This window comes from Aotus nancymaae, unplaced genomic scaffold, assembly GCF_030222135.1.
Source record: "Aotus nancymaae isolate 86718 unplaced genomic scaffold, 86718_ANA_hifiasm-v0.15.2.pri h1tg000012l, whole genome shotgun sequence".
NCBI classification, from domain to species: domain Eukaryota; kingdom Metazoa; phylum Chordata; class Mammalia; order Primates; family Aotidae; genus Aotus; species Aotus nancymaae.
In genome coordinates, this window is record NW_026988423.1 from 48,067,857 (window position 1) to 48,085,564 (window position 17,708).

Sequence of the window (17,708 nt, forward strand, 5' to 3'; positions counted from 1 at the left end):
CTGGACGACAGTGTGAGACTCCGTCTCAAAAAAAAAAAAAAGAGGGTACATGCAGTGGTACATGCATTTGATCCCAGCTCCCTCAGAGGCTGAAGTAGAAGAATCGTTTGATCCCAGGAAGTGGAGGCTAGTGAGCTATGAGTATCACTGCACTCCAGCCTTGGTGACAGAGCGAGAAATATTTGGAAAAGAAAGGAAGAAATGTTTGAATTGACTTGAATTAAATCTCTGGATACGTTTTTCTGTGTTTTCTTGATAACTAATAACATTTATTTAGTTTGAAGGAGGAGTTTCCTGCCTGGTATGAAAAGCTTGTTCTGGAAATGGTTCACCATAACACAGCCTCCTTAGAGAAGTTAGTGGATACTGCTTGGTTGGAGATCATGACCAAATACGCTGTGGGAGAAGAGTGTGACTTTGAGGTGAGTGCCTGTTTGTTTCGAACTTAGAGCTGCCAGCGTATTTTACAGAACACATTTTTGTGTATATAAAATCGTGTTATATTTAATATCAAGTATTAACACTTGATGTTTGTGTGTGTGTGTGTGTGTGTGTGTGTGTGTGTGTGTGTGTGTATGTGTGTGTTTTGAGGTGAAGTCTTGCTCTGTTGCCCAGGCTGGAATGCAGTATGCCATCTTGGCTCACTGCAGCCTTAGCCTTTTGGGTTCAAGTGATTCTCCCACCTCAGCTTTCTGACTAACTGAGACTATAGGCACCCGCCACCATGCCCAGGTAATTTTTGATTTTTGGTAGCAACGGGGTTTCATCATGTTGGTCAGGCTGGTCTTGAACTCCTGACTTCAGATGGTCGACCCACCTTGACCTCCCAAAGTGCTGGGATAATAGGTGTGAGCCACGGTGCCCAGCCTAATACTTGATATTAGTAGTTAATATCAAGTATTCTAAGGACTACATTTTATTTTTATTTATTTATTTGTTTAGAGACAGGGTCTTGTTCTGTCACATAATCTGGAGTGCAGTGGTGCAGTCATAGTTCACTGTAGCCTTGGACGGCTTAGCTTAAGCCATCCTCCCACCTCAGCCTTCAGAGTAGCTGGGACTGCAGGCATATGCAGTCTCCTGGCCTTGAACCAAATTTTAGAACCACATTCATCACTAAGTGTTTTAGTATTGTAATAATTGCTACACTTTGTTGTACTAGTGAGTGCATCCTCCTTGCTTTGTCTTTTTCATCCTTTTTTGATAATGCTGTTTTGCTTTTTTGGTTTTGATTTTTCTTTTTCTTTTTTGGAGACAGGGTCTTACTCTGTTATCCATGCTGGAATAGTGCAGTGACGTGATCTCGGCTCACTGCAGCCTCTACCTCCCGGGTTCAAGCAATCCTCCCACGTCATCCTTGATGTAGCTGGGACCACAAGTGTGTACTACCATGCCTAGCTAATTTTTTTTTAGACAGAGTTTTTCTCTTATTGCCCAGGCTGGAGTGCAATGGCATGATCTTGGCTGACCGCAACCTCCGCCTCCCAGGATCAAGTGATTCTCCTGCCTCAGCCTCCTCAGTAGCTAGGATTACAGGTGTCCGTCACCACGCCTGGCTAATTTTGTATTTTTAGTAGAGATGGGGTTTCTCAATGTTGGTCAGGCTGGTCTTGAACTCCTGACCTCAGGTAATCTGCCCACCTCAGCCTCCCAAAGTGCTGAGTTATAGGCATGAGCTACTGTGCCTGGCCATCCCGGCTAATTTCTTGTATATTTTATAGAGACTGGATTTCACCATGTTGCCCTGGCTGGTCTCTAACTCCTGAGCTATTTTCCCACCTTGGCCTCCGAAAGTGCTGAGATTACAGGCATTAGCCACTGTGCTCCGCCCATGCAGTGGCCATGCTCATCTTCTCTGTATCATTCCAGTTTCATTGTATGTGCTGGCAAAGTGAGCACATAATTCTTACTATGTTTAAAAGACTTTCAGATGTATTTAATCCAAGTCCTCACTATAATCAGACGTGGCTTTTTTCTTTTTCTACTTAGATTTGTTTTTTAATTATCCAGTCGAAATAGCTAAAGGATAACTATTACAAAAGTGATACCTAATACTAAAGCAATCCCCATGTAATCTTGTGAAAGCTGAAAGTGAGATTCGGGAGAAAGAAGTAAACAGTTGTTAAATATCTATCTGTATGTACCTGACACTGGGCTAATTTCTTTACATAATGTCTTGCTGAATTTGCACAAAAATCTTGAGATGGTAGGCAGTCTTATACATCTGAATGGTATGTCATGGTTGATACATATTAGTTAAGAGTGCTTTCAGCCATATGTAGTGAAATTCTAATAGTGGCCCTTAGTTCTCAACCTTTAGTGTAATACTTAGCTACTGAAAATACATTATTTTGGCTGGGGCATGGTGGCTCACACCTGTAATCCCAGCACTTTGGGAGGCCAAGGTGGGCAGATCACCTAAGGTCAGGAGTTCGAGACCAGCCTGGCCAACATGGCAAAACCCTGTCTCTACAAAAAATACAAAATTTATCCGAGTGTGGTGGCGAATGCCTGTAGACCCAGCTACTCGGGAGGCTGAGGTGGGGGAATTGCTTGAACCGTCTTCAGCCCATTCCTTGAGAGTTCGGAAGGTCTAGGGTAGGACCTAACATTTTTCAATTCTAACACTGCAGGGTAGTGATGATGTGGTCACATGAAGTACAACACTTTTAGTAGCACTGGTTTAAACAAAAAGGACATGTGGTTATCTCACATAGTAAGTCTTAGATGTATGTGTGTGTGTGTGTGTTTTGTATAGAGTTCCAAGTTTGGTATAGAGGTTGAATATTATTGTCAAGGACCTAGACTTTGTCTTTCTCTTCTGTTCTTCTCAGTATGTTGAGTTCTGGCCCTTAGCTTTGTTGCCTCTTAGTTGTGAAATTGTGACTGTCTTCAGAGTGAGGGAATACTTACCAAAGCAGGCTAAGAAAATCTTTCCAGAAGCATATCTGGAAAAATCTTTCTAGAAGCATAAAATAGAAAGCACCACCCTTTATCTTTACATGTTACTGGCTAGACCTTGGCTTACATAACCACCCAGAGCTGCAGCGGGGGCTGAGAAAGAGTATCTTCCTTTGTGTTTAGGTCTCAAAAGAGACAGGCTGGCAAGAGAGAAGGAGGAGGGAATAGCTTGGTAGCCAGCTGAGCACCAGTTTGTGCTACAATAGCCAGTGCATGATGGGACCAAGATTCACACCTCTCTCTCTGGTTTCAAAGTTCTTGTTCTTTCTTTGTTGAACTAATTTACTTTGACTCCTTTGTATCCCCTAGCTAGTTCTTTTTTATTTGTCATGTCTGGCAGTGGGATTTTGTTTATTTGTGTTTTTTTTTTATTTTTTGAGATGAAGTTTTGCTCTTATTGCCCAGGCTGGAGTGCAGTGGAGCCATGTTGGCTCCCTGCAACCTCCCCCTCCTGGGTTCAGGCCATTCTCCTGCCTTAGCCTCCCGAGTAGCTGAGATTACAGGCGCCTGCCACCACATCCGGCTAATTTTTGTATATTTAGTAGAGACAGGATTTCACCATGTTGACCAGGTTGGTCTTGAACTCCTGACCTCAACTGGTCCACCCGCCTCGGCCTCCCAAAGTGCTAGGATTATAGGCATGAGCCACCATACCTGGCCTCTTTGTTTTTTTGTTTTGTTTTGTTTTTTTTGTTTTGTTTTTTGGAATGGGGTCTCCCTCTGTCTCTCAGACTGGAGTGCAGTGATGCAGTCATAGCTCACTGCAGCCTTAACCTCCCAGGCTCAAGCAGTCCTCCAACCTCAGCCTCCTGAGTAGCTGGGACTGTAGGCACTCACCACCATACCTAGCTAAGTTATTTATTTATTTATTTTTTGAGATGAAGTCTTGCTCTGTTGCCCAGACTGGAGTGTAGTGGTGCGATCTCAGTTCACTGCAATCTCCACCTCCCAGGTTCAACTGATTCTCTTGCTTCAGCCTCCCAAGTAGCTGGGACTGCAGGTGTGTGCCCCTATGCCTGGCTAATTTTTTGTATTTTTAGTAGAGACGGGGTTTCACTGAGTTAGCCAGGATGGTCTCAATCTCCTGACCTCGTGATCCGTCTGCTTTGGCCTCCCAAAGTGCTGGGATTATAGGTGTGAGCCACCGTGCCCAGCTTGTTTTTTATTTTTTATAAAGAGATGGGGTCTTGCCATGTTTCCCAGGCTGGTCTCAAACTCCTGAGCTCGCGTGATCCTCCCACCTTGGGCCTGCGAAATGCTGAGATTACAAGTATGAATCACCGTGGCTGGCCACTAGTGGGTTCTCATCACATACTATGTCAGTGTCCTGGCAGGAAACAGATAGCATACTCAAATGTAATTGAATTGAGTTTAACAAAGGGGCTGTTGACAGCAGACAGCAGTCTGATCAGGGTTAAGGAAAACTTAACAAGGAAAGTTTAAGTACCTCATACCTATCAGCAGTTAGGGGAGACTTTATCATTTTTTTAAAAATTTCCTGGCAACTTTCATTTAAGACGTTATCTTTCTAAACCCCAAGGAAACAGAGGGAAGGAGTGGGTGCAGGAACTAGAACCGAGTGGCCATTGTTGTTGAAGAGTACTTGGGTAGTGAGAGAAAACCGTAACCAATCTTCTAGGGAGGCATTTGGGAATAAACATCCAGTGACACTTTACTTCCGTCTTCTGGATTTCTGCTAATGCTTCTGTGAACTGAACTCGCCAGAATCTAGATGGCAATGGGAGTCTTGGTGGAGGCTGTAAAGGTCAGCCTGTGTAAGCATAGAGCCAGGTAGAGAAGGATGGAAATAGATTTGAAGTGGCAAAACCAAAATATTTTGCACACATCTGCAAGGTGAAAGAAGAAATGTTTGAGGAAAGATGGGCTGAGTGGCTCCTGCCTGTAATCCCAATACTTTGGGAGGCTGAGGCGAGAGAATGGCTTGAAGCTAGGAGTTACAGACCAGCCTGTGCAACATAGGTAGACCTTGTTTTTACAGAAAATAACAAAAATCGGCTGTACCTGGTAGTGCATGTTTGTAGTCTCAGCTACTTAGAAGACTGAGACAGGAGGATCGCTTGAACCCATGAGTTCAAGGCTACAGTGAACTATGATGACACCACTGTACTCCAGCTTGGGCAACATAGCAAAAAAAGATTGAGGAAAGGAAAGAGATATTGAGGAGGTATATATGTCCATAAACATGAAAATATGTTTGAACTCATCAGTAATGCAGGAAATCTAATCAAAACCATAGTGAGATAATATATAAACATCAGATTAATAAAGAAGAAAAATTTACTGCCAAGTTTTGACAGGAATGTGGAATTGCTCATAGTGTAAATAGCACATCTATTTTGGTAAACACTTGGCATTGCTGAATACAATTGGATATTATACATATCCTTTGACTAAGTATTTTTTTCTTGAATATTTACCCTCTTAATTTTGCCCTAGGAGATTTGTGTAAGTATATTAATAGAATTGTTCATAGTAGTCCAACAAGGAGATGACCCAAGTAGCCATCAGTAGGTGAATGGATAAACAAATTATTAAGCCATAGAATACTCTATAGCAGAAAAAAATATGAACTTGAAGTCACAGAAGAATACAGTATGGATCCATTTCTAGAGAACTCAAAGCAGGCAAAACTAAATAACTTAGAATGTTTGTTACCACTGTCAGGAGGAGAGGGTTGTTTCCCCCTGAGAGTGACTTACTGGGAGATTCTGAGGTACTACTAATATTCTTTTTATTTTTCAGACAGGTCTGGCTCTGTTGCATAAGCTGGAGTGCAGTGGTATGACCTTGGCTCACTGCAACCTCCGCTTCCCAGGCTCAAGCCATCCTCCCACTTCAGTCTCCCAAGTAGCTGGGACTGTAGCTACAATGCCTGGCTAATTGTATTTTTTTTTCCCCTCATCCTATAGTCCAAAGGCACTGGCTAAATTTTGTATTTTTTGTAGAGACTAGGTTTCGCCATGTTGCCAAGGCTGGTCTTGAACTCCTGAGCTCAAGCGATCCTCCTACTTTGGCCTCCCAAACTGTTGGGATTACAGGCCTGAGCCACTGGGCCTGGCCACTATTAATGTTAAGTACTTTAACCTGTATGGTGGGTACACAGGTGTTCGTTATTTATAAACATGTTTTGTACTCTAAGTGTGATAAAAAATAAAAAGTAGATGTGATGGTCATTGGAAGGGTGCCACAAACATTGTTTCAAGCTCCATATAGAGGTGTTTATCCCATATATTTATTGATGATCTGCTATGTAGAGAGCATCTTTTGGGTGCTGGAATAAACAGTGACCAAACTTCACAGTTGTTTTTTGGGTGTTTAACATTGGTGATGAGAACTATGAAGGAAAAGCACAGGGTATTTATTAAAATTTATAATCAGGGGAATCTAGGTTAGAACTAGAATTCGTGCTGATCTAGTAAAGCTCCTCTGAGGAAGCAACATTTTTTTCTTTTTTTTGAGTTGAAGTCTCACTCTGTCACCCAGTGGTGGTCTCAACTCACTGCAACCTCTGCCCCAGGGTTCAAGCAGTTCTCCCGTCTCAGCCTCCCGAGTAGCAGGGACTATAAGTGGGTGCCACCACACCCGGCTAATTTTTGTATTTTTAGTAGAAACATGGTTTCACTGTGTTGGCCAGGCTGGCCTTGAACTCCTGGACCTCGTGATCCACCTGCCTTGATCTCCCAAAGTGCTGGGGTTACAGGCATGAGCTGTTGCTCCCGGCTGAGGAAGCAACATTTAAGGTGAAACCTAAATGTTTAGTAAGATATATCCGTGGGAGAAGGGGGTATGGAGTATTTCAGGGAGAGAGAACTGGGTGTGTGAGGACCCTTAAGCAAAAGGGAACTTGGATGGTCAAGAACAGGACTTCTCAATGTTGACATTACAGACTTTAGGCCAGATGATTCTAGTGAGGGCTGTCCTGTGCATTGTTGGGTATTTAGTAGCATACCTGTCCTCTACCCACTACATGCCAGTAGCACCCTCTCAGTTGTGAAAATCAGACATTGCCATATGTCTTGGGGAAAGGAAAAGAGGGATGACAAAATTACTTCTGTCCTGTATTTGGAAAACCATTGTGCTGGGAGAACAGAGAAAAAAATCCATGTGGCTAGACTATATAATGAGGGAGGATGGTGGGAAGGGTAGTATCAGGTGGCCAAGGGCTAGATCTTGTATGGGGTCTCAAAGGTTAGGTCATGGTTTGAACTCTGTTGTTTTTGTTTTGTCATAAGGTTTACTTTGCAAAAATGGTTTGAACTCTTTACTGAGATAGAGTTTCACTCTTGTTGCCCAGGCTGGAGTAAGACGGTGCAATCTCAGCTCACTGCAACCTCTGCCTCCTGGGTTCAAGCGATTCCCCTGCCTCAGCTTCCTGAGTAGCTGGGATTGCAGGTGCCCGCCACCGTGCCCAGCTAATTTTTCATTTTTTTTTTTAAATGGAGTTTCTCTCTTGTTGCCCAGGCTGGAGTGCAGTGGTGTGATCTCGGCTCACTTCAATCTCCACCTCCCGGGTTCAAGCTATTCTCCTGCCTCAGCCTCCCAAGTAGCTGGAATTACAGGTGCCCGCCATCATGCCCAGCTAATTTTTGTATATTTAGTAGAGACAGGTTTTGCCATGTTGGCCAGGATGGTCTCGTACTCCTGACCTCAGGTGATCCACTGGTCTCCCAAAGTACTGAGATTACAGGTGTGAGCCACCGTGCCCAGCCTATTTTTGTATTTTTAGTAGAGATGGGGTTTCTCCATGCCGGCCTATTTTTTGTATTTTTAGGAGAGATGGGGTTTCTCCATGTTGGTCAGGCTGGTCTCGAACTCCCTACCTCAGATGATCCACTCACCTCCGCCTCCCAAAGTGCTGGAAATACAGACATGAGCCACCGCACCCAGCCTAATTTTTCAATTTTCAGTAGAGATGGAGTTTCACCACATTGGCCAGGCTGGTCTTGAACTCCTGACTTCAGGTGCTGGGATTGCAGGCGTGAGCCACTGTACCCTGCCTAGTTTGAACTCTTTAGGATCATTGGGAAACTTTGTAGAGTTTTTTTTATTTTTATTTTGTGAGATAAGGTCTCACTCTGTTGCCCAGGCTTGAGTGAGGTGGTGCAATCATGACTCACTTCATCTTCCACCCTCAAGTGATCCTCTTACCTCAGGCTCCCTAGTAGCTGGGGTCACTGGCGTGCACCCTCACCTGGCAAGTTTTTTTGTATTTTTTGTAGAGATGGGGTTTCACTATGTTGCCCAGGCTGGTCTTGAACTCCTGGACTCAAGCAGTCCATCCAGCTTGGCCTCACAAAGTTCTGGGACTACAGCCATGAGCCATCATGCCTGGCCATTGTTTTTGTTTTCTTTTTTTTTTTTTTCTTAACAGTGTATTTTGAAGAGCAGTTTTTAGTTTTGTTGAGGCTGAACAGAAAAGCAAATAAACCTTAAATATATCTATAATTATATTAAACGTAAGTAGTCTAAACATTTCAGTTTAAAGGTAGACATGGACTGCGTGTGGTGTGTGCCTGTAGTCCCAGCTACTTAAAAGGCTGAGGCAAGAGAATTGCTTGAGCCCAGAAGTTCAAGGCCAGTGTCTGCAACAAAGCAAAATCTTGTTTCTTTAAAACAATAACAGAACTTTGGGAGGCTGAGGTGGGTGGATCATGAGGTCAGGAGTTCAAGACCAGCCTGGCCAAGATGGCGAAACCCCGTCTCTACTAAAAGTACAAAAATTAGCCATGCATAGTGGCACATGCCTGTAGTCCTACTTACTCATGAGGCTGAGGCAGAAGAATGGCTTGAACCCAGCAGGTGGAGGTTGCAGTGAGCTGAGGTCATGCCACTGCACTTAAGCCTGGGTGACAGAGAGACTGTCTCTCAAAAAATAAATAGATAAATAAATAAATAAAATGTAAGTTCTTGGACTGTATTTGCATATTTTAGGCTGGTACAGTGATTGCCCTTTGGGCTTGTATAATTGGCATAGTACATGAATCCTGAACCTAGATTGTGATCATTTCAGTTTTTAGGGTGCCGTATTTCAACCTAGTAGTCTGAGAAATAAAGTTGGAAAAAATGCATTGTACTTAGATATTTACTGTTTCAATCACTTTTTGTTAGGTGAGGGGGCATGTATATTGGATGATATATTGTAAACTTTATCTTTGGGTTTCTGGTTCTTATTTATTATCTCTGATTTTCTCTACTATCTCCTTTATAGGTTGGGAAGGAGAAAATGCTTAAGGTGAAGATTGTGAAGATTCATCCTTTGCAGAAAATAGACGAAGAGGCCACTGAGAAGAAATCTGATGGTGCCTGTGATTCTCCATCAAGTGACAAAGAGAATTCCAGTCAGATTGCTCAGGACCATCAGAAGAAGGAGACAGTTGTAAAAGAGGATGAAGGAAGGAGAGAGAGTATTAGTATGTTTGACACTAGTTTTCCTTAGTGCTTTATGCAATCCTATTTATTTCATTATGAACGTATCTTTTAGAGTTCTCTAGCAACTAAATGTGTGAATGAGTTTTTATATAGACATGATTTTGTTCATTTATGATTCATAGAACAACTAAAATGTCTACAACATGAATCAAGGCTTAAATCTCCATAAAGAATTAAGACCATTGGGAAGTCGTTTCCTCTAGTTGCTTAGAAATCTATGTGCAGGGCTGGGCGCGGTGGCTCATGCCTGTAATAGCACTTTGGGAGCCCGAGGAGGGTGGGTCATCTGAGGTCAAGAGTTTGAGACCAGCCTGGCCAACATGGTGAAACCCCGTCTCTACTAAAAATACAAAAATTAGCTGGGCATGGTGGTGGGCACCTGTAATCCCAGCTACTTGGGAGTCTGAGGCAGGACAATCACTTGAACCCACGTGGCAGAGGTTGCAGTGAGCTGAGATCACACCATTGTACTCCAGCCTGGGCAACAAGAGCAAAACTCCGTCTCAAAAAAAAAATAAATCTGTGTGCACGTTGCTGGCTACTCAAGATGGCAAGGAAAGTTTGCTTTCCTTTCGTCTTAAAAAGGAAATGTGTATGTATGCGTTGGTGGGTGATCAAGGTAGGAGGAGCAAATTACTCTAACACTTCCTGCTCTGCAGTGTGTAAGCCAATGTGATGGTTTTAGGTACGGCTGACCCTTGAATAACGTGGGTTTAAACTGCACAGGTCCACATATGAATGGATTTTTTTTTTCTTGTTTTTTTTTTTTTTTTTTTTTTTTTTTAATGGCACTTGTCCGTTTCAAGATTTTTTCAATGAAAGTATTGGAAAATTCTTTGGAGGCTTGTGACAGTTTGAAGAAACTCAGAGACGAACTACATAACCTAGAAATATTGAAAAAAAAACCCAAAAAGTTAGGTATGTCATAAATGCATAAAATACATGTAGATACTAGTCTGTTTTATCATTAACTACCATAAAATACATGTAGAAATCTATTATATAAAAAGTTAAAATTTATCAAAACTTACATCAACAGACCATATATGACACCATTCTCAGTCAAGAGAAATGTGAAGATTCAGTATTAAATAATAACCAAATAAAATGAATTGTAGTATATACTGTACTACTGTAATCATTTCATAGTGACCTCCGGTTGCTGTTGCAATGAGCTCAGTCATTTTATGTGACGCTAGTTCATCTCTCTAGTAAGTTGCTAATTGTCCTAGTGTCGTTTTTTTGACTTTTTGAAGATAAGGTGTCTTGCTCTGTCAGCCAGGCTGGTCCAGCCATGGCTCAGTGCAGCCTCGCTATCCTTGGCTCAAGTGATTTTCCTGCTGCAGCTTCCCAGGTAGCTGGGACAATAGGTATGCACTACCACACCCAGCTAATTTTTGCAGCATTTTTTTTTTTGGGTAGAGATTAGTTCTATGTTTCTCAGGCTGGTCTTGAACTCCTGAGCTCAGGCGATGGCCTCTTTTTTTTGAGACAGGGTCTCACTGTTGCCCCCAGGCTGGAATGGAGTGTTATGGTCACAGCTTACTGCAGCCTTGACCTCCTCGTGGCCTCGACGTCTTAAAGTGCTGAAATTATAGGCATGACCCACTGTGCCTGGCTGTATATACAGATTTTTGACTGTAGAAGAGGAGATGTCAGAGCTCTAACCTCCATGCTGTTCAAGGGTCAGTTGCACTTTCTTCTCTCCATGTTCTGTAATCTTAAGTCCCTCTCAGCTGGGAGCAGGTAAAATTCTGAAACTATGATATCCTAGGAACCTGGACACTCTAACAGTAATGTTTTTATTTTTATTTTTATTTATTTTTAAATTCCCACCCCACAATAATGTTTTTAAAGTTGAAGAATTGAGATTTGGCTTGCTGGAAAGACCATTGAGCCTCTGAGGCCTTCATTAATAAAGAATTTGACTGGACTCAATTATTGTTGTCTCCAAAAATGTGGGTGCACCAAGTGTTTGGTGTGCATGGCCTCCCTCTGAATGAGTATTAGAGGATCAAATAGCGTTAGCTCACTGTTTCAGTGTTAAAGACTTTGCATTAGAATGGGATGTCGTCTGTTTCCCATTCTGTTTTGTGTCTCTAGATGTTTTGGATTTGTGCAGATAGTTTTTGAGATACTTTCTTAATGTAGTTTGAAGCTTCTGAGAGTGTCATTGTAGTTGGTCTACTCCAGGTTGTTGATACTTCAGTTTTGTTTCCTGCTCTGTATTGTGAATGCTAACTTCTGTGTTTTCCAGTTTCCCTCCTTTCTTTGTGATACTGAAGTTTTATAATAAGGGAATTACTTGTAATTCCTTGAGGTTGAGAAATGTTTTGGTTAGGAATGTTCTCTCTGCTTTCTGAACCTCAGTTTTATTGTGGTCTTTCTTCTGCCTCTATATTCCTGAAACAGTTCCTAATAAGTTTACAGGTGTCCTCTTAATTGTCAAATGCAGAGATTTCTCTTGGCCTGTGTTTGACTTCTTTGTTATATTTATTTATTAATATTTATTTTTTATTTATTTTTCAATTTTAAGTTTAGTGGTAGAAGTGCAGAGTTGTTACATACTCATTAGTTGTTTTTCTTGATCTTCTCCCTTGCTCCACCTTCCAAAAGGCCCCAGTGTGTGTTGTTCCCCTCTATGTGTCCATTTGTTCTCATCATTTAGCTCCCACTTGTAAGTGAGAATGTGTGGTAATTTGGTTTTCTGTTCCTGTGTTCGTTTGCTAAGGATAATAGCCTACAGCTTTATTCATGTCCCTGTAGAGGACATGATCTCATTCTTTTTTTTTTTTAATTTTGTTTTTTTTAAATCTCATTCTTTTTTATGGCTGCATAGTATTCCATGGTGCATGTCTACCATGTTTTCTTTCTCCAGTCCATCATTGGCATTTAAGTTGATTCCATGTCTTTGTTATTGTTAATAGTGCTGCATCTGTTACATTTAATGCTGTTGGTCACTCATATCTGTTAGCTTAATACCACTGTCTCTTCGTGCTCCAACTATTATGTTTCTTCACTTCCTTTTTTCCCTGCCATTCCTTTGATTTTTTTCCATAGGATTCTTTTTTTTTTTTCGAGATGAAGTTTTGCTCTTGTTACCCAGGTTGGATTGCAGTGGCTCGACCTCAGGTAACTGAAACTTCCGCCTCCTGGGTTCAAGCGATTCTCCTGCCTCAGCCTCCCGAGTAGCTGGGATTACAGGTGTCTGCCACCATCCCTGGCTAGTTTTTTGTGGTTTTAGTAGAGATAGAGTTTCACCTTGTTGGCCAGGCTGATCTCAGACTCCTCAGGTGATCCTCCCACCTCGGTCTCCCAATGTGCTGGGGTTACATATGTGAGCCTCCATGCCCAACCTTATTCAGATGTTTAGCATTGTATCTTTTGATTTCCTTATGTTCCGTCTCACCTTCCCATTTTATATTCGTCTTTTTTTCTTTCTTTTTTTGTTTTTGTTTTTGGAGACAGTCTTGCTCTGTCGCCAAGCCTGGAGTGCAGTGGCTTGATCTCGGCTCACTGCAACCTCTGCCTCCTTGGTTCTAGCAGTTCTCCTGTCTCAGCCTCCTGAGTAGCTGGGATTACATGTGTGTGCCACCATGCCCAGGTAATTTTTTGTATTTTTAGTAGAGACGGGGTTTCACCATGCTGTCCAGGCTGATCTCGAACTCTTGACCTCAGGTGATCCTCCTGCCTCAGCCCTTCAAAGTGCTAGGATTACAGGCATGAGCCACTGTGATGGGCCCCATTTTATATTCATCTTCTAACTGCTGAATTTTGTTTTTCAAACCATTGATCTTTCCAGAATGCACCATAGCTACAGTCTGGCATTGGTTCCTTAGTGCTAGCAAGACAAATTCTAATCTCTTTAAATGGTGTGCAAGGCCCTTTCTAATGTGGCCTTGGCTTACCTTTTTAAATTATTTTGACTCTAGGATATATCATGTTTAACCATACCTCATTGCTGGCAATCTCAGGTCGTTATATATATATTCATTCATATATATATATTCATATATATATATTCATTCATATATATATATTCATATATATATATTCATTCATATATATATATTCATATATATATATTCATTCATATATATATATTCATATATATATATTCATTCATATATATATATTCATATATATATATTCATTCATATATATATTCATATATATATTCATTCATATATATATTCATATATATATATTCATATATATTCATATATATATTCATATATAGATATTCATATATATATATATATATATATATTTTTTTTTTTTTTAAATAGAGGCAGGGTTTCACCGTGCTGGCCAGGCTGGTCTCAAACTCCTGACCTTGTGATCCACCTGCCTCGGGTGGGGGTTACACATGTGAGCCACCATGCCCGGCCTTTTTTTTCCTTTTTGAGACAGGGTCTCACTCTGTCTCCTAGCCTGGATTGCGGTCGCAAGATCAGGGCTCACTGCAGCCTTGACCTCCTGGGCTCAAGCCATCCTACCTCAGCCACCAAGTAGCTGGAACTACAGGTTTGTGCCATCACACCTGGCTAATTTTTTGTAGAGACAAGGTTTTGCCATGTTGCCCTGGCTGGTCTCACACTCTTGACTCAAGGGATCTGCCTACCTTGGCCTCCCAAAGTGCTGGGATTACAGTCGTGAACTACTGCACCTGGCCCAAGTAGTCATCTTGCTCATCTTTCTACCTACCTTCCAGAGTAAGTTAGATATTCCTTCTGTGTATTCTCATAGTGTTTTTCTTTACCAAATTCTGTATACTGTCCACATTGTAGTTATTTACTTTCTGATTCTCCTCATAGACTTAAGCTCTTTGAAGATAAGGACATTATGATTCATCTTTGTGTTATGCCACCCAGTTCCTACTGAAGAGCAGATGTTCAGTTAAGACTATCATTAATGAATGAATATAATTAATATAATCGTGTTTTCCACTAATTTTCTATGATTTAAATAGATGACAGAGCACGTAGATCGCCACGAAAACTCCCTACTTCATTAAAAAAAGGAGAACGTAAATGGGCTCCCCCAAAATTTCTGCCTCACAAATACGACGTGAAACTACAAAATGAAGATAAGGTTAGTTGACACTTTACATTAAACGTTTTACATGTGATAGATGTTCTTTAAGAAAATCTCATAGGTTTTGTTGGAGAAAATGTGCCAAAGAAAAATGTAAATGAATGTCTTTGTACAACAGACTCTGAGTAGTTTTCTGGTTATAGTAATTAATGATTTCAAGTTATTGTAAATTACATTTTTTTCCTTTCCTAGAGGACAGCATGCTATTCCTTTTTTTTTTTTTTTTTTTTTGAGATGGAGTTTTGCTCTTTTTGCCCAGGCTGGAGTACAATGGCATGATCTCGGCTCACCACAACCTCCGCCTCCCAGGTTCAAGCGATTCTCTTGCCTCAGCCTCCCGAGTAGTTGGGATTACAAGCACCCTCCACCATGGCTGGCTAATTTTGTATTTTTAGTAGCTGCGGGGTTTCTTCATGTTGGTCAGGTTGGTCTTGAACTCTCAATCTGAGGCGATCCACCCACCTCAGCCTCCCAAAGTGCTGAGATTACAGGTGTGAGCCACTGTGCCTGGCACTTTCTCTCTCTCTCTCTTTTTTTTTTTTTTTGAGACAGAGTCTTACTCTGTTGCCAGGCGCCAGGCTGGAGTGCAGTCGCACGATCTTGGCTCGCTGCAACCTCGCCTCCCGGGTTCAAGCTATTCTCCTGCCTCAGCCTTCTGAGTAGCTGGGACTACAGGCGTGCGCCACCAGTCCCAGCTAATTTTTTGTTTTTTTTTAGTAGAGACGGGGTTTCTCCATGTTGGTCAGGATGGTCTTGATCTCTTGACCTCGTGATCCGCCTGCCTTGGCCTCCCAAAGTGCTGGGATTGCAGGTGTGAACTACTGCGCCCGTCCACTTTTTCTCTTTTTTATAGGAGTTACCAGGGCATAAGTAATTTACATTTGAGCTTCAAACTCAATTTGAAAAGTAAGAATCTATTCCCAGCAGTTACGGACTTTCTAAGGAAATCACTCTTCCCAGTTAAAAGTAGAGCAGTCATTTGTTAGTATAATTAAACGCAGAAGTTGAGTCAACTCTGCTTGGTGGTTTTACAAGGAGCCTTATAAAACTACAAGCTAATAATAACCTACAATAATAAATACTCTCATATTAACTTAGTACTGTATTTATTGTAAGATGTTCAGGTTTTATTTATTTATTTATTTATTTTTACCTTGTCCGGAATCAGGATGTAAATTAGAATCAATTGGCAAGAATTTTCTTCTTGATGGTATGTAAAATAAAGGATTTGGGGCCGGGCACTGTGGCTCAACCTGTAATCCCAGCACTTTGGGAGGCTGAGGCAGGCGAATGGCATGAGGTCAGAAGTTCAAGACCAGCCTGGTCAACATGGTGAAATCCTGACTCCACTAAAAAATAGAAAGTTAGCCCGGTGTGGTGGTGGACACCTGTAGTCCCAGCTACTTGGGAGGCTGAGGCAGGAGAATTGCTTAAACTGGGGAGGCAAATGTTGCAGTTAACTGAGATCTCACCATTGCACTCCAGGCTTGGGTGACAAGCAAGACTTCATCTTAAAAAAAAAAAAAGTGGGTTTTGCTGATTGGAACTTAGATTCTAAGAAATATGAAATGTTATTTTCAGGTATTCCTACACCGCGTGTATATGTCGAATCTTATAAATGGAAAGAGGTGAATGGGGACTGGGTGTGGAAGGCAGTGCACCGTTCAGGCATAACCATTTTACAGAAGAAAGAGCTAAGACCTGAGAAGTTTAATAACTGTCAAAGCTCCTCGTTCAGTAAATGAGATTGGGAAGGGTTATAACCCCAGTCCTTTGCTTCTTTTTTTTTTTTTTTTTTGAGGCAGAGTCTTGTTCCGTCACCAGGCGCCAAACTGGAGTGCAGTAGCGCAACCTCTGCCCCCTGGGTTCAAGCAATTCTCCTGCCTCAGCCTCCTGAGTAGCTGGGACTACAGGCGCATGCCACCACGCCCAGCTAACTTTTGTATTTTTAGTAGAGACCGGGTTTCACCATGTTGGCCAGGATGGTCTCGATCTCTTGACCTCGTGATCTGCCCACCTTGGCCTCCCAAAGTGCTGGGATTACAGGTGTGAGCCACTGCGCCTGGCTGTCTTTTGCTTCTTTATTTGCATTGTTTTGTTCCTGCCTCAGAATGTTGACAAGTCCCATTTCATTTTGACTATTGGTTTTATGGTTTGTGATCAGAAGCCTTGGGTGTGTTGTTAGGATTTTTTTTCCTTTTTGGAGACCAAGTTTTGCTCTTGTCGCCCAAGCTGGAGTGCAATAGCATGATCTCAGCTCACTGCAACCTCTGCTTCCTGGGTTCAAGCAACTCTCCAGCCTCAACCTCCCAAGTAGCTGGGACTACAGCATGCGCCACCACACCTGGCTAATTTTGTATTTTTAGTAGACACGTGGTTCCACCATGTTGGCCAGACTGGTCTCGAACTCCCGACCTCAGGTGATCCACCCTCCTCTGCCTCCCAAAGTGCTGGGATTACAAGCCTGAGCCACATGCTTGGCCTAGGATGTTTTTTATATTTGAAAATTGGATATTGTTAAATACAGTTTTCATCAAGTTTCTTCTTCTTCAGCAATGTAGCTGATTAAGGCATGCTTAGTCTCAGCCACTTCCTAAGTATCACTTGTATTCTTATTGATGAATGTAAGTGTTTTGTTGTTCATAAATAGTAAGTGTTGGTTATAGGAAGGAAGAAAATGCAAATAAGAATGAGTTGATATCTGATTTCACACTCAGATAATTGGTGAATATAGATTTAGTGAATGGTAGTTAGCTCCTAAGTGACTTTTAAAAAATTTTTCTTTTCTTTACATCTCTGTTTCCTGGTATTAAGTGACTTTTAAAAGTAGAAATATTCCGTCCATATTATTTTATAACTAAATTTTTTTTTTGTTGTAAGCTAAGCATTTGTAATGTCATTAAATTTTCTTCCAAAGCAGTATTCTCAGATTTTAGTGTGTGATAGCCACCAGGGGAGCTGATAAAACATGTTGATTTCTAACCTTTACTGCCACAGATTCATAAGTTTCATTAAGCGTGTATGGAGGCCCAAGCATCTGCATTTTAATAGCACCCTAGATGATTCTGATGAATTTCTTTGGATTGAGAACCTTTTTTTTTTAGGACTGCAGTGTCCATTATATGTACATATTTTCATTTAAAAAATTCCTTATTGATGTACCTTTAGGTGATAACCCTCAACCCCTTCCCCACTTTTTT

The 17,708-nt window shown here is 41.6% G+C and overlaps 1 protein-coding gene and 1 pseudogene across 1 annotated transcript in view; one reads left to right on the plus strand and one right to left on the minus strand.

Annotated features, from left to right (window-relative positions):
- BAZ1B (bromodomain adjacent to zinc finger domain 1B) overlaps positions 1-17,708 on the plus strand; it is a 79,567-nt gene that overhangs the window by 15,059 nt on the left and 46,800 nt on the right. Inside the window, exons 3-5 of the mRNA XM_064375670.1 lie at positions 278-422; positions 9,191-9,392; positions 14,384-14,505. Of these exons, the coding sequence (XP_064231740.1) occupies positions 278-422; positions 9,191-9,392; positions 14,384-14,505 (469 nt within the window). The remainder of the gene's footprint in view (positions 1-277; positions 423-9,190; positions 9,393-14,383; positions 14,506-17,708) is intronic.
- On the minus strand, positions 1,832-1,899 carry LOC135274674 (U6 spliceosomal RNA; annotated as a pseudogene).